Genomic DNA, 17,145 nt, shown 5'->3' on the forward strand with positions numbered 1-17,145 from the left:
GTATAAGGGAGAATGTTCCTAGGTGGTTAACGTCCTTACCCCTACTTATTACAGCTTGACAAAGGCAACACATGGCTTGACACCTGTTGTACGCATTTCTGTTAAAATAATTCCACACCGAAGAGGTGATTTTTTTGTAATTTGACCGGGCATGTCAATGGCCATATTCATCCCATGGACAACAGGTGTCTCCCCGGGTGCCTGACTTAAACAAACCACCTCTCCACCAGAATCCTCCTTATCAATTTCCTCCTCAGCGCCAGCAACACCCATATCCTCATCCTGGTGTACTTCAACAGTGACATCTTCAATTTGACTATCAGGAACTGGACTGTGGGTGCTCCTTCCAGCACTTCCAGGGGGCGTGCAAATGGTGGAAGGAGCCACCTCTTTCCGTCCAGTGTTGGGAAGGTCAGGCATTGCAACCGACACATTTGGACTCTCCTTGGGGATTTGTGATTTAGAAGAACGCACAGTTCTTTGCTGTGCTTTTGCCATCTTAACTGTTTTCAGTTTTCTAGCGAGAGGATGAGTGCTTCCATCCTCATGTGAAGCTGAACAACTAGCCATGAACATAGGCCAGGGCATCAGCCGTTCCTTGCCACTCCGTGTCGTAAATGGCATATTGGCAAGTTTACGCTTCTCCTCAGATGCTTTTAATTTAGATTTTTGGTTCATTTTACTGAACTTTAGTTTTTTGGATTTTTCATGCTCTCTACTATGACATTGGGCATCGGCCTTGGCAGACGACGTTGGTGGCAGCAGCTTCAGCACTAGGTGGAAGTGGATCTTGATCTTTCCCTATTTCACCCTCCACATTTTTGTTCTCCATTTTTTAATGTGTGGAATTATATGCCAGTAATATTATTATATCAATAGCATGGTCTACTGTACTGTACAACTATATACTGTTGGTCACCAAAATGCTGCACTGTACTACTGTATATACTGCTCACAAAAATGCAGCACAGATATGGAATGGATACTTGCATTGACACAGAGCTGCAAGATACAGCAATTGCCTACTGTACTGTACAACTATATACTGTTGGTCACCAAAATGCTGCACTGTAATACTATATATACTGCTCACAAAATTGCAGCACAGATATGGAATGGATACTTGCAGTGACACCGAGCTGCAAGATACAGCAATGGCCTACTGTACTGTACAACTATATACTGTTGGTCACCAAAATGCTGCACTGTAATACTATATATACTGCTCACAAAAATGCAGCACAGATATGGAATGGATACTTGCAGTGACACAGAGCTGCAAGATACAGCAATGGCCTAATGTACTGTACAACTATATACTGTTGGTCACCAAAATGTAGCACACTGAGCACAGATATTTTCAGCACACTGAGCACAGATATGGAGCTTTTCAGGGAGAGAACGTAGCCACGTCCTCTCCATTCAATCTCCAATGCACGAGTGAAAATGGCGGCGACACGCGGCTCTTTATATAGAATACGAATCTTGCGAGAATCCGACAGCGGGATGATGACGTTCGGGTTAACCGAGCAAGGCGGGAAGATCCGAGGCTGCCTCGGACCCGTGTAAAATAGGTGAATTTCGGGGGGTTCGGATCTCGACGAACCGAACTCGCTCATCTCTAGTAACATTTGAATTCCCCTCAAGTGTTACTCCGTTTGGGTGCACAGCCGCCGGCACTTACATTACGGTTATGTTGTTCCATCATTTTGACAGGCTGTTAACTAGTAAAAGACATAAATGAACTAAGGATTCTGTTAATTGTGGCACTCGTTCATGTGCTGCCATGTAACTTTTTAATGTTCACTAGTCCTACTGTATCCTTCACAGTTTTCTTTACTAGACAAGTTACTTATTCCCCAGATTTTAATATATCGCTCAGACGAGCTATTAGTTACTGTACTTAATCATTTTTAATAGAACTATAATACAGTTGAATGTTTTAATAGTTTTTTTTGTGATTCATAGTGTAGTCAGTGCACCAAGTAGTGGTAACCCCTTTCTTTTGTCTTTTCATGTACTCTAATGAGTTACTTACCATCATGTACTGTATGATGTACAATTGAGTTGGGTACGAAATCCCAGCAGTAAGAAGACTGACAGCAGGATCTCGATGGCCAGAATCCTGACACATCCCGGTAAGTATTTTTTATCGTACCCCTAATCCTAACTCTAACTCACCCCTCCCACAGCCCAACCCTAACCTCCCTCTCCCACATCCTAGCCCTAACTGACCCCTCCCACAGCCTAACCCAACCCCTCCCCCCCGCACCCTAACCCTCCTTGCAGCCTAACCCTAACCTCTTTCATCCTCGCAGCCTAACTCTTACCCGCCCCCTAGTGCCTGAACCTAACCCCAACCCCTGTACTTACCTCATGGATCCACCAGGAATCTGACCGTTGAGTTCCCGCTGTCGGTCTTCTGACTTTGGGGAACCCAACTGTCTGTATTTTGATCACATCCCCAAAATATTACTACTGGTCCGGACATTTTTTAAGTGTTCACATTTTTTTATTAAGGAGTTTTATATAGCTAATGAATTAGTAATGCAATCTATTTCTAAGCATCCTAAAGAGAAACATAGCATGTTTTAGTAACTACTACATTTGCTAATAAAAAGCTCTAATAAATCAAACCGTAGCTGGTTTACTGATTCTAACAATAATCACATAGAGTACCTGTACAGTGCCTGTACCTCCCAGTATACCATCAGTGGCATGATGCAAGGAGTGGTACATTAAGGCTGGTCTTTCTACGCAAAGAAATATTGTTATTCTAATCAATAAAATGTTGCACCTGCTTCATGCAAATGTTAAAGATGAGAAAGCATATAGCTTATGTTTCTAATACTGGGGATTTTTCTTAATTAGTTGTCTGTAGGCAGTTGTCGAGGAAAACCCCAAAGCCGTATTCTACTTATGCCGCCATCCGGAGCAATGGTGACCTTCACGTGAGTTATGACTTCATTTAGGGATAGAGAGATCCCATCAATAAAATGTCTCTTGTGGGGATGAAGCTAAAAGTAAGAAAATAATATTTTTTTTTAAATGTGATATTCTATAAACATTTGTTGACTTACAAGTTCGCATTGCGATTAGTATTGGCAACTATCATACATGCAAAGCTTTTTCAAACCACAAGTAATAAAGTTCACCAATCATCTTCTTTTATTCATGACTTTTTGAGTCCTAACTTACTTAAATTAAAACTAAACAACCTGTTTATTATAACCTGTAGCCTTCCATCCCAATCCCTCATGAGATCCCCATTACACAGACTGCACCGCTTTCTCACTCTGCTGGTAGACTTTGGGGATGTATCAAATCATCTAAAGAGGACATGAGGAGGATAGTAAACCCATCAGCTTCTACCTATCGTTTTATTGAATGTACTTGATAAATAATAGCTACTGTAGAAGAGAAGGATTGCTATCGGCAGCTTCTCACGTATCCTCTTTAGGAGGTTTGATGCATCTTTCTCATTATCTCTACTGTCCTTTTCATTACAGCTCCATAGATTTACATTAAAGAGGACTGGACTAATCGTAGTATCATGGAGCACGCAACACCTGTCCCAGGGAAGAAAATGGACTTGTGTACATGGGGAGGCTGGTTATGTTATAGTTAGATGTCCAAAAGTGATCCATCCTCTTAATTTTATTTCACAAATTTTATTTATTTTTATTATATTTCCCTATAGAAAACATTGAGGTTATGGTTTTCTTTAAAAAAAACATAGCTACTATAGTAAAGTTAAATTCAAAGTACCGGTATATACCTAGCTAAACACTTATGGGCCCTACACATTCGGCGACCCGCCGCTGAGCTGCCCGACGGCCGTGATGACAGACGGGCGATTCGGCGGCGGGGGGGTGAAGTGACGGGGGCTCCATAGCAGTGCAAGCTAATATGGATGAGATTGTCCATATTGGCTTGCATACATAAGCCACCCGGTGCTGCGAATCGTTCATCGTTGGTGCCTACACACTGCACGATATGAACGAGTTCTTGTTCATTAATGAACGAGAACGTTCATATCGTTCAGTTATATCGCCTAATGTGTAGGGCCTATTAGAGGGGCTGACTGTCCTGTATGGGATCGGTATGTGGTCCTACCGTACGGGATGCCAAATGTCAGTATACCGACACCATAGGGTAGACAGTCAAAAGGTTGACAGGGTCAAAAGGGTCAAAATATCGACAATCAAAAGGTCGACATGAAAAAGGTAGAAAAAGTTTGTTATTTTGGGCTCACCCAAATTTGTTGAAATGCATCCCTTCCTGGGCTCGCTTTGCTCACCACACATGGTAACTAAAGGTAATAGTTTGTGACATGGATATTAATTGTGGCAGTAGTTGTAAAACCATGAAAAAATAGGATTTTAATTTTCTACGGGTAAATAATTTTCTCGTAGTCCGTAGGGGATACTGGGAAACCATTTAGTACTATGGGGTATAGACGGGTCCACTTGGAGCCTTGGACACTTTAAGAATTTGATAGTGTGCGCTGGCTCCTCCCTCTAAGCCCCTCCTACCAGACTCAGTCTAGGAAGCTGTGCCCGTGGAGACGGACATACTTTGAGAGAAGGATAGATAAGAAAAGTGGTGAGATTACGAACCAGCGCACACATACAAGAGGAAAGTCATGCTGACCAAACTTGAAACCAGGAACAGCAACAGCTGAACCAAACAACATTACTGAACCAAGTAACAGTGCAGGAAGAACGAAGCACCAGGCGGGCGCCCAGTATCCTCTACGGCAGGGGTGGGGAACCTTTTTACCACCGAGGGCCATTCGGATATTTATAAAATCCTTCGGGGGCCATACAAAAATTCTCAACTTAAAAAATGACCCTGCCCCCCCAGTAGGTCTGCACCTTAGAGGTGGTGTGTGTGCGCGCCGGAGGCGCGCACGCGCCCAAAAAATGGGTGTGGCCAGTTAAAATGGGACGTGATACACATATGCCCCCAATAGTGCGGTGCCAGATCCACAATTGCCCCCACAGTGCCAGGTATACAAATGCCCCCCACAGTGCCAGGTATACAGATGCCCCCACAGTGCCAGGTGTACAAATGCCCCCCACAGTGCCAGGTATACAAATGCCCTCACAGTGCCAGGTATACAGAATCCCCCACAGTGCCAGGTATACAAATGCCCCCCCACAGTGCCAGGTATACAAATGCCCTCACAGTGCCAGGTATACAAATGCCCCCCACAGTGCCAGGTATACAGATGCCCCCACAGTGCCAGGTATACAGATGCCCCCAGAGTGCCAGGTATACAGATGCCCCCACAGTGCCAGGTATACAGATGCCCCCACAGTGCCAGGTATACAGATGCCCCCACAGTGCCAGGTATACAAATGCCCCCCACAGTGCCAGGTATGCAGATGCCCCCACAGTGCCAGGTATACAGATGCCCCCACAGTGCCAGGTATACAAATGCCCCTCACGGTGCCAGGTATACAAATGCCCCTCACAGTGCCAGGTATACAGATGCCCCCACAGTGCCAGGTATGCAGATGCCCCCACAGTGCCAGGTATGCAGATGCCCCCACAGTGCCAGGTATACAGATGCCCCCACAGTGCCAGGTATACAAATGCCCCCCACAGTGCCAGGTATACAAATGCCCCCCACAGTGCCAGGTATGCAGATGCCCTCCCCCCTCCCCTCCGTGCTGCTTACCTTGGGACACGGAGGAGAGCACGGCTGTCGGGTCAGGGCAGGGAGGAGAGCGCGGCTATGTCAGGCTGCGGCGGCGTGTACTACTTCAAACCAGCCGCCGGTTCGAGAGCCAATCAGAGCTCGCGGACCGGCAGCCGCGGCTCCTGATTGGCTGCCGGTCCGCGAGCTCTGATTGGCTCACGGACCGGCGGCTGGTTTGAAGTAATACACGCCGCCGCAGCCGCACGAGAGCCGTGCTCTCCTCCGTCTCCCTGTTCTGACAGCTGAGACACGCTGCCGCCGGACTGAGCGGCAGCGTGTCTCACTGACACCAACTGGTGGGCCGGACCAAACGGCTTTGCGGGCCGTATACGGCCCGCGGGCCGGAGGTTCCCCACCCCTGCTCTACGGACTACGAGAAAAGGATTTACCGGTAGGTAATTAAAATCCTATTTTCTGTTACATCCTAGGGGATACTGGGAATCCATTTAGTACTATGGGGAAGTACCAAAGCTCCCAAACCGGGTGGGAGAGTGCTGACTCGGTTCCTGCACAACTGATTGACCAAACTGAAGGTCCTCAGAGGCCAAAGTATCGAACTTGTAGAACTTTGCAAACGTGTTCGAACCTAACCAAGTAGCTGCTCGGCAGAGCTGTAAATCCGAAACACCCCGGGCAGCCGACCAAAAAGAACCCACCAACCTAGTAGAGTGGGCCTGTACAGATTTTGGAACCGGCAAGCCTGCCGTGGAATAAGCATTCTGAATAGTGAGCCTGATCCAGCGTGCAACTGACTGCTTTGAAGCAGGACACCCAATTTTATTGGGATCAAAAAGATTGAACAGCGAGTCCGATTTTCTGTGACGAGCTGTCCTCTTTACATATACCTTCAAAGCCCTCACAACATCCAAAGACTTTGAAGTAGCAGAGGTTGGTTAATGTGAAAAGCGGACACCACCTTAGGAAGAAATTACTGTCGAGTCCTGAGTTCAGCTCTGTCCTCATGGAAAATTAAGTAGGGGCCCTTGTAAGACAATGGGCCTAATTCAGACCTGATCACTCGCTAGGGTTTTTTTGCACTGCTGCGAGCAGATAGTCGTCACCCATAGGGAAGTGTATTTTTGCTTTGCAAGTGTGCGATCGCATATGCAGCCTGGCGGTACAAAAAAGTTTTGTGCAGTTTCTGAGCAGCCCAGAACTTACTCAGCCGCTGCGATCACTTCAGCCTGTCCGGGACCGGAATTGACGTCAGACACCCGCCCTGCAAACGCTTGGACACGCCTGCATTTTTCCAAACACTCCCAGAAAACGGTCAGTTGACACCCACAAATGCCTTCTTCCTGTCAATCTCCTTGCGATCGGCTGTGCGAACGTATTCTTCGTACAATCCATCACTGGGCAACGATCCGCTTTGTACTTGTACGATGCGCCTGCGCATTGCGGTGCATATGCATGCACTGTTCTGACCTGATCACAGAGCAGCAAAAAAACCTAGCGTGCGATCAGGTCTGAATTACCCCCAATACACCCAGCTCTGACACACGTCTTGCTGAAGCCAAGGCCAGCAGTGTGACGGTCTTCCAAGTAAGGTACTTTACGTCTACCTCCTGTAACGGTTCAAACCAGTCTGATTGGAGGAAGTGCAGAACCAGATTGAGATCACAAGGTGCTGTGGGAGGCACAAAGGGAAGTTCGATGTGTGAAACACCCTTCAAGAACGTCTGGACCTCAGGGAGAGAAGCCAATTGTTTCTGAAAGTAAATAGACAATGCAGAAATCTGGACTTTAATGGAGCCTAGACGTAGGCCCACATCCACTCTCGACTACAGAAAAAGCAGGAAATGTGAAATTATTATTGTCTGCTTTCACACCAAGAGACATATTTCTTCCAAATACGGTGGTAATGTTGAGACGTTACCCCCTTCCTTTCTTGAATCATAGTCGGGATGACCTTATCAGGAATCCACCTCCTGGCTAGAATCAGTCGTTCAACTTCCATGCCGTTAAACGTAGCCACGGTAAGTCATGATAGATGAACAGGCCCTGTTGCAGAAGATCCCCACGGATCTTCTATCAGAATCTCGAGAAGATCCACATACCAGGCCCTTCACGACCAATCCGGAGCAATGAGTATTGCTTGAACATTTTCCCTTTTCATTCTCTTTAGAATTGTTGGGATCAGAGGAGTGGACAAAACACACCAGATGGTAGACCCACTGAGTTGTCAGAGCGTCTACCGCCACTGCTTGTGGGTCTCTCAACCTGGAACAATACCACTTGAGCTTCTTGTTGAGTTGAGAGGCCATCATGTCGATATGTGGATATCCCCACCGATGTGTCAACCACTGAAACGCCTCCAGGTGAAGGCCCCACTCCCCCGAGTGCAGGTCGTGTCTGCTGAGGAAGTCTGCTTCCCAGTTGTCTACTCCTGGAATTAAGACTGTCGACAATGCCACGGCGTGTTCTTCCGCCCAGAGGAGAATTCTTGACACCTCTGTCATTGCTGCTCTGCTTTTCGTTCCGCCCTGTCAGTTTATGTACGTTACTACCGTCACATTGTCCAACTGGACTTGAATGGCCTGATTTAGAAGTAGAGATGAGGCCTGCAGAAGGGCGTTGTAGATATCCCTGACTTCCAGAATGTTTTTTGGAAGGATGACTTCCTGAATTGACCATCTTCCTTGAAACTGCATTCCCTGGGTGACTGCTCCCCAACCTCTGAGGCTTGCGTCTTTGGTCAGCAAAATCCAATTCTGAATCCCGAACCTCCGACCCTCAACGAGGTGAGAAGTCTGTAGCCACCACAGAAGGGAGATCCTGGCTTTTGGTGACAGACGGATCCTCTGGTGCATGTGAAGATGCGATCCGGACCATTTGTCCAACAGATCCAGCTGGAAGGTCCTCACATGAAACCATCCGTACTGAAGCGCCTCATAAAAGGCCATCATTTTTTCCAGAAGGCGAATGCACAGATGCACCGAGATCCGGGTTGGCTTCAGGACAGCCCGAACCATCGACTGGATTACCATAGCCATCTCCAAGGGAAGGAACACTCTCTGAGACTCTGTGTCCAGTATCATTCCCAGGAAAGTAAGCCTCTGTGTTGGTTCCAGGTGAGATTTTGGTAAGTTCAGCATCCACCCGTGATCCAGGAGTAGTCTGGTTGAGAGGCCAATGCTGTCCAACAACTGCTCCCTGGACGGTGCCTTTATCAGAGGATTGTCCAGGTATGGAATTATGTTCACTCCCTGTTTGCGGAGTAGAAACATCATCTCTGCCATCACTTTGGTGAACACCCTCGATGCCGTGACCAAATGACAGGGCCTGGAACTGGTAGTGACAGTCCCGCAGTGCAAACTGTAGATAAGCCTGATGAGGCAGCCAGATCGGAATGTGAAAGTACGCATCCTTGATATCCAGAGACACTAGGAATTCCCCATCCTCCAGACCTGACATCACCGCTCTCAGAGACTCCATCTTGAATTTCAACACTCGTAAGTACAGGTTCAACAACTTGAGGTTCAGAATCGGTCTTACCGAACCATCCGGTTTTACAAACAAGTTGGAATAGTACCCCTTGTTTTGCAGATGAGGTGGAACTAGAACAATGACCTGAGTCTCTACCAGTTTTTGAATGGTATCCTGTAAAGTTATACTTGCCTCTTGTGAAACTGGTAAGCCTGATTTGAAGAATCTGTGAGGTGGGAGCTCCTGGATCTCCAGTCTGTAGCCCTGGGAAATAAGATCTATGACCCAGGGATCCTGGCACGAACATGTCCAGATGTGACTGAAGAATTTTAGCTAGGCTCCCACCTGCCAGTCTTTCAGGCATCTCAGTCAACCGTCATGTTGAAGGTTTTGAGGATGCAGAGCTTGAGCCATGTTCCTGTGAGCCGGAAGTTGCTGGTTTGTGTGGTTTACCTCTAGTGCCTCTGGTGGCTGTAGAAGTATATCTGGGTTTGCCCCTAAACTTGGCAGTCTGACAGGACTGTAAATTTCGACCGGAGTAAGCCTTCCTAGCTGGGGGAGTTGCATAAGAAAGATATGTGGACTTACCCGCAGTAGCTTAGGAGATCACTTTGTCTAGTTCATCTCAAAATAAGGCCTCTCCTGTGAAGGGTAAGCCTTCCACTCCTTTCCTGGAGTCCGCGTCAGCAGTCCATTGGCAGCATAGCCATAAGCCTCTGCGTGCTGACACTACCATAGCAGTGGTGCGTGCATTAAGCAAGCTTATTTCTTTTATGGCCTCCACCATAAAGTTTGCAGAGTCTTGTATATGTTGCAGGAGTAAAAATAATCTCCCCTTGAGGTAAGGAATAGTTCCATCAGGAGCTAGTGTCCTGTCATCAGGGAACGGGACCATTAACCATGAGAGAGGTTGGGCCGTTCCTCCCCCCACCTGAGTCCCACAAAGCAGGCAGGCTGGTGCATTCCAATCCTGCCTGAAAATAACAAATATATAAAATAAACGCAGAAAACTCTTCAGGAGCTTCCAGAGACGTGACCGGCTCCTCCGGGCACATTTTCTATGCTGAGTCTGGTAGGAGGGGCATAGAGGGAGGAGCCAGCGCACACAATCAATTTCTTAAAGTGCCCAAGGCTCCTAGTGGACCCGACATTGCCCCATGGTACTAAATGGATTCCCAGTATCCCCTAAGACGTAAGAGAAACCTTTTTTATGTTAACCTTTTGACCCTGGCTACCTTTTTGTCCTGTTGACCTTTTGGCCCCATTGACCTTTGATCCCTGTCAATGGTGTATGGTGTTGACCTATTGACTGTCGACCTTTTAACTGTCTATCTAACAACCATCTCCCCAGTTAATTGCTTCCACAATTATCATCCCATTTATACACAACAATGGGCCTGATTAACAGTTGTACAGTATAGCACTGCGGCAGGGAAGCGGCTATGCAGTACTGTACAACTAATATGCTAATGCAACAGGAGGTGTCTGGTGTAAGGAGACACCTCCTGCTCTCTTCTGTGATCTGCTGCTACATAGATATCAGTTTGAACACACCCCACCCAAATTTACATTTCTCTACACATGTTACATCTGCCCCACCTGCAGTACAACATTGTTTTGCCCAGTTGCTTGCTTTTTTGCTTTACTTACAAATATGAATCAGGACCCTAATCCAATGCAAGAGACCAAACAGTGAAGCACATATATTAGTATATACCCACTATTTTATTATTATCCGTTGTTAGTCTTATAGTCTGTAGTCCTGACAAATGACTGAGAGCTGGAACTTCTAAGAACATGTTTAATAGTACATTGTTACTGCCTACTGGGAGGGACTACAGATTAGGAACTATACAGGAAGGCTGTACAAACCCCAAGTACCAGGTCCTGTGGAACCTCACTCCTGGTAAGTCATATGCTATGTGAATCAGGAGTTTGGTCCTTTTCTTTCAAGTACTGTTGTGTCATGCTCAGGGCTACAACTAGGGGAGAGCGAGCCATGCAGCCACCCAGGGCACAAAAATGAAGGGGTGGCACCACTGCTGCCCTGTATATAGATTGCAGGATGCCTGTCGCATACCAGGATCTCAGCTTCCTGGAAGCACCCCTGATCACAACATCACATAGGTCTGGGGCGAGCTGGCCTAGGGCACATTATCTCCCTGGTATAGCTCTGGTCGACCTGTGTTCATAGGATGTGACAGATGACAGCTTTGTAATGAGCTCTCTGTTCTGACTTCCTAAACTAGCATCTAATTGATGCCTCAGAATGATGTATACAAACACCACGGCATTCTGGAGCAACACACTTAAACTCCTTCATTTCCAGACCTTGTAGCTCCACATACCCTGCAACCATTGCAGTTCCATTACTGCACACAGCCCACATTGCTTGACTTACAGACAGTTCAACATCACCACCATCCTGCCTGAGGAATCTTTTGATTTCATTATGACTATAAGCTGCTTCTTCTCTCACACCAGATTCAATCTGGGAGCTCAGATACTGTACATTTAATTTTATAGTAATCAGGTTAACGCAAACAAAGTCAAAAAGTTACCAACTCAGGTTCAGACTCAATCAGGTACACACTCCCAAATGATAAGATCACTTAAAGTCCACCTGCTGGGACCCTTTAGTCATCATTTTAAGTTCTAGGGTACCATGAATTATGCCTACTGTAACTGGCCAGAAAGTTTGCAACTCAAGCTGTCAATGGAAACTCAGTTCAAATTGAATATATCCCCAATTGTGATACCCTGGGGCTGGATTCAATTTGACATGAGCTGTAATTACCCATTCCTGTGGCTTCTGTGGCTAATTGAATCTGGCCCTTTGACAGGCCATCATTCACTCTGCCTAACACTCATCATGTGTCTTACAGAAATATATACTTTTTTTATTATTATAAATCTATTCTTAGATTCCTAACACAATCAGGGTTATCTTATCCTTCTATTTCATGACGTTATAAGTAATATATTTGTGTCCTGATCCCCTTTATATACATTGCTGCATTATATGTCAGTGCATTATAAATAAAGGTTGATAATACTTATAATGTGTATCAGTGAAAGCAGTGTATAAATGTTTACGTCAGAAGTGTCAAAGTCGTTTTCAAGATTTCATTTTAATTGTTGCCCTCTGGTCTAAAACTCTGATTATCTTACTTGGTTTATCTGATATTTATAAATACCTGTGTGACAGGGAGAAGTGTTTTCCAGTTGTTATTCAGATTCACATCTAATATATCTTTGATTTTCTCGTCTTCTTCTCGAGGTGTCAGGACACACCATTCAATTTTACACGAATTTGGTGCATTACCTGTCATAGAGATTGCACTGTTTAGTTCTCCATAATCTACATAAAATGCCCAGAATCTTGTTGGTATACATTACAGAAAGAAACACAAAAACAAAAGTTCCCACAGAATACCAAAGACGGTCTTCATGCTTGTTTATAGTACCTCAGAATTCTCTTTTCTCCCTGATAACATTCCCAGCTTGTTGCAAGTCAAACATGAGCAAGTTGGTTATGTTGGAAAAATGATGGTGCATGGTACAAAGTGTGGGCCCTCATATGGAGCCGGGCTGTCATTTGACTCTTATGATTCCTGGCCTCATGTTCACTGCTGCACCGCATTTAAAATAATACAAGGTCTGATAATTAAGTTTGCAAACTCGCCACCATGTGCTTGCTGTGCCAGCACTAGACAGAAACCTCAGTATGGTTTGATGACATTGGCATAACAGTGTTTCACAGCTGTGTCATTGTTGATCTACCACAGTCTCTTCCTGAGTGGCATCTTTTATTGTCTGTGTGTGTTTTGGTGTGGTGTCACGAGAATGTCGGAGCTTGAATTAAAGCAACCATCGATCATTACGTTTCTTGTTAAACTTAGCTAGAGTGGAAGCGAAATCATAAAGCTGTTAGTACAAGTTTTTAATGCTATGAAGAAAACAGCAGTTTACAAGTGGCTGAAACGTTTTTCTGTGGGAGGAGAAGTGTCACTGACAATGAGAGATCAGGACGGCAGCACTGAGCAGAACTGAAGAACACATTGCAAAACTTCATCATATTGTGTGAAAATCGTCGGATGACTGTCAGGACATAGCAGAGCAAATAAACATTTACAGAGAAACAGGAAAATCTTAACTGAGGATTTTGACATGAGGAAAGTGTGTGCAAAAATGGTCCCAAAGGATCTCACCGAAGAACAAAATCAAAGAAGAGTCAAAATTTGCCAAGACCTTCTAGAAAGGCAAGGTGACATTATGCGTCATGTCATCACAGGTGATGAAACATGGGTCTACCAATACGACCCTGAAACGAAGCGGCAAAGTGTGCACAATGGAGGATTGCCAATTCTCCATGATCTAAAAAGTTCTGTCAGTCCAAATCAGAGTCAAAACAATGTTGATAACTTTTTTTTTGTATTAGAGGGATTGTTCATTATGAGTTTGTATCAACTGTACATACACTCAACCAAGTTTACTAAAAAGTTAGCCGTAAACGACCAGAACCAACAACTCATGGATCTCATGCTCACACGGCACTGTCTTTGAGAGAGTTTTTCGTTGTGTTGGAACACCCTCCCTATAGACCAGACTCAGCTCCCAAAGACATTTTTCTGTTCCCGAAGATAGAAGATAGAGGAAATATTGAAAGGAAGGCATTTTGATGACGCTGATGTCATCAAGAGTAATACAACTGCAACATTCGGCAAAACCAGTTCCAATATAGTTTTGAAGGGTGGCATCGGTACATAGCTTCCCAAGGGAAGTACTGTACTTTGAAGGCGACCATAGTGATATTCAGCAATGGGGTATGTAGCACTTATACCACGATGAGTTCGCAAACTTAACTGTTAGTCCTTGTATATCCCCAGGGAGTAGTCTTCTCTTTTGGAGGAAACACTATTATACAATTCCCAAAGATACCCTGGCAAATTAATATTATGAGTATAGAATTATTGAAAACTACTCAAACATTAATGAAAAAAATCTTGAGTTTAATAGTAGGATGATAAAAGAAACTTACCTTTAAAGTGGTTAGTGTCTATTTCTATGTGTGTTATTAAACCTGGGTGGCCAAGTCGGAACACTGCCCATTCATTTCCTGGGATTTGGAGGATTCCGTTTCTATCAGCCTATGGGATAAACACCTAAAGTGTGACAGCTGAATAGAACATACATTCTCATACTGATGTATAGCCAGGTCCCAAATATTCTGTAGGCACAATTTAATCTTGCAGAAATTAGACATATAAGCCCTTCTACCAGAGCTGCACTCAACAGTGTTGCCTGAAGCTCTTTTGCCTCGTAGAAGGCATGGCCCATTCTCAAAACTTTTTGTTTGAGGATATAGAAATTATTCACTACCTACTGCACTTTATCTTAACCATTGTACCCCAATAATATTCTGAAATATTTTGCCTAATACAGCACACAGACTTCAGAATGACTTGTGAGGTCAAGATGAAGGATTCAGAGTACATAAGAATTTTTCTAAAATAATTATCCATTTGGCTTGAGCGATATTCTTAGCTGGACTGGACTGAGACTGAGATGAAACTGATGGACTGAGATGAAAAACATAGGTCTCTATGCCAGTTAGAGTGGGTTCTCAAGACCCTCTTAACTAACCTCTTGAGTATCACTAACTAATTACCTTTCAATATTATTTCATTCAACTCCACATTTTCAAATTTAATTTTTAGTAAGCATGCACCTAATTTATAGATTAACTCAGTAAATAAAGCACAATATCAATTAAAACTATATGACAGCAAATATGAAAATAGACCAAGCCAAGGTAAGAGCTTCTGTTTTAAAATCAGTAAATGTTTTCAGAGTTTCCCTATTATGGAGGGATAATTTGAAGGTCCTTAAGTCTCCTACAGTTATGCAAAGCATTTTGCTTACCTTTAAGATAGGAGGCCTATCTAGTCTTCTTGCAGTCTCCCACCCATCACCCATGTCAGCTGCTCTTCCTAAACCTGCATTTAAATGACATTATAATTTATTATAAATGAGCACAAAATTATTTTAAAGTGACATGAATCAAAATAATGACATTTCATTAATCTAATTGCAACGGGACAATTTTTTAGGAGTGCATGGTCACCTATATATTTGTTTTATTGGGGGGGGGGGGGGAGCTCCAGAATTAATTCACTTTAAAATGCTCCAGGCAGAAATGTTTATGCATCTGTATTTTACCAATGGTAGAACCATTCTGCTCGTGCTTTATCTAATCCTTGTAAGGTGAAGATGATCTGTAACTACTGATCCTTGAAATTAATAATAAAATCACAAAATTACTATTTATTACTAATTATGTGCACAAATAAATTGACTATCAGCTCACAAACAAAGCTTAAAGTTTACAAACTGTTGTAGTGATGGAATGTCGGTTTAGATGGCTAACAATTTGGCATTTATAGGAAGTTTCTGTGCATTCTACATTTTACCTGCTACCCGCCCTGGCAATTATGAATTCACGGCTAGAGGCTTTTTTAACTGAGGTCTTTGAAGATTACTAAAAAGAATCGTCTTTCACATAAATGAAACAGGAACAACAACAAAAAAGGGAAACATTTTAATTCTGTATCAGTAAACAGAGCTTATATTAATTTTTCTGGAGAACCCAGAAAAAAGTATCAATCTCTACAGCGTATGAAATAAAGTACATTATTGTTATAAAAGTGAAAAGTGATACATTTCACTGTAATAAAGTACCAGCCAATCAGCTTTATACTGCCATGTCACAGGCTGGGTTTGAAAAATGACAGAAGCTGATTGGTTGGTGCTTTATGACTGTGCAATTTATCACTTTTCAAGGCTTATGACATCTGGCCCATTATATCTTTACTGGTTTAGGCAGCGTAAGCTAAGAAAGCACCATTTTTTTTTTACTTGCTTCACTAAAATCGTCACTGTTTGGCTCCCCTTTGTCATAGATTCGTGTTTCATACACCTAAATCTTCCTTGACAAATGCTCTATAGAATTGTGAAAACCACATAAAAATCTGTCTAATGGTTCTTGAGATTTAACCGAACAAACAAACAGACATCTACTGTACCAGGGACTTTATTTTATACTATGTAGAGATCTTTGGTTCTTGCTCTTAAATGTTTACATTGCAGTCCTTCTTTTAATACAATAACTGCTGAGAGCCACTACACATACCACTGAGTCTCTCAAATCCTCTGTACTCAGTCAGTGGTGGCATCAATAGATGAGGAGCTATACAGTGGATGAAGACACTACTATGAAGCTGAGAAAACTGGGGTTTTTTTTTGTTTTCACAAATGTGAACTGGTGTGGCTTGTTTGCCAGGAGTACTCTTTACTCACAGCCCTACCCTAAAAGATTTTCTGCAGCGCGGTACACTGTGTTCCACAGGGAATACATTGGGGTGTAGAGATGGATCTTGGATGGCTCTAAAGCTTTAGACTGTCCCAGGATTCATTGCGGGGCCTCCTCTAAAACCCCGCCTCCAGGCACTGTGAGCTCAGGTTTAGAGTTGGTGCCTGGATGAAGCAGGTCACTTAACAGGGGGGATGCGCTAGGCAGCCCTGAAAAAGCTTTTTAAAAGACTTCAAGGGCTGCAGCACTTCATATGTCAGTGTGACATACTGTGCTGTGGCTCCATCACCTCCCCAGCGGCGTCGCATACACCCGCTGGATCTGTTCCTGGGTACTTGCAGCGAAGGCACTACGGTTCCTAGGCACACCACCGCAGATGCTCTCCTGGATCACGTGGCTGCTACTAAGGGAGGAGGTAAGACCGCATTCCGGTCATGGTCTTAGGAGACGGACCGCGACGCTGGCGTAGACACAGCAGGGACCCCATTATATCCATCAGGGCATGAGAGCACAGGTCGGATAGTAAAATATCCTGTTTAATAAGGCTCCACAGTACCTGGTGGTGAGGACAAGCATAGGAGATAAGGCGCTTGAACCGTATCCCCTCCCCCAGCTCTGGGCGCCATCTACTGCTGGTGTT

General features: G+C 44.4%; 1 protein-coding gene across 1 annotated transcript in view; it reads right to left on the reverse strand.

Moving 5' to 3' along the window:
* Positions 1-2,490: 2,490 nt before the first annotated feature.
* The window catches only part of ALLC (allantoicase), a 54,009-nt gene continuing 39,354 nt past the window's right edge, over positions 2,491-17,145 (reverse strand). Inside the window, exons 9-12 of the mRNA XM_063915465.1 lie at positions 15,059-15,132; positions 14,175-14,283; positions 12,331-12,458; positions 2,491-3,017 (exon numbers count right to left, since the gene is read on the reverse strand). Coding sequence (XP_063771535.1) covers positions 2,868-3,017; positions 12,331-12,458; positions 14,175-14,283; positions 15,059-15,132 — 461 coding nt within the window. The 3' untranslated portion in view covers positions 2,491-2,867. The remainder of the gene's footprint in view (positions 3,018-12,330; positions 12,459-14,174; positions 14,284-15,058; positions 15,133-17,145) is intronic.

This window comes from Pseudophryne corroboree, chromosome 4 (assembly GCF_028390025.1).
Source record: "Pseudophryne corroboree isolate aPseCor3 chromosome 4, aPseCor3.hap2, whole genome shotgun sequence".
In the NCBI taxonomy this organism is placed as follows: Eukaryota; Metazoa; Chordata; class Amphibia; order Anura; family Myobatrachidae; genus Pseudophryne; species Pseudophryne corroboree.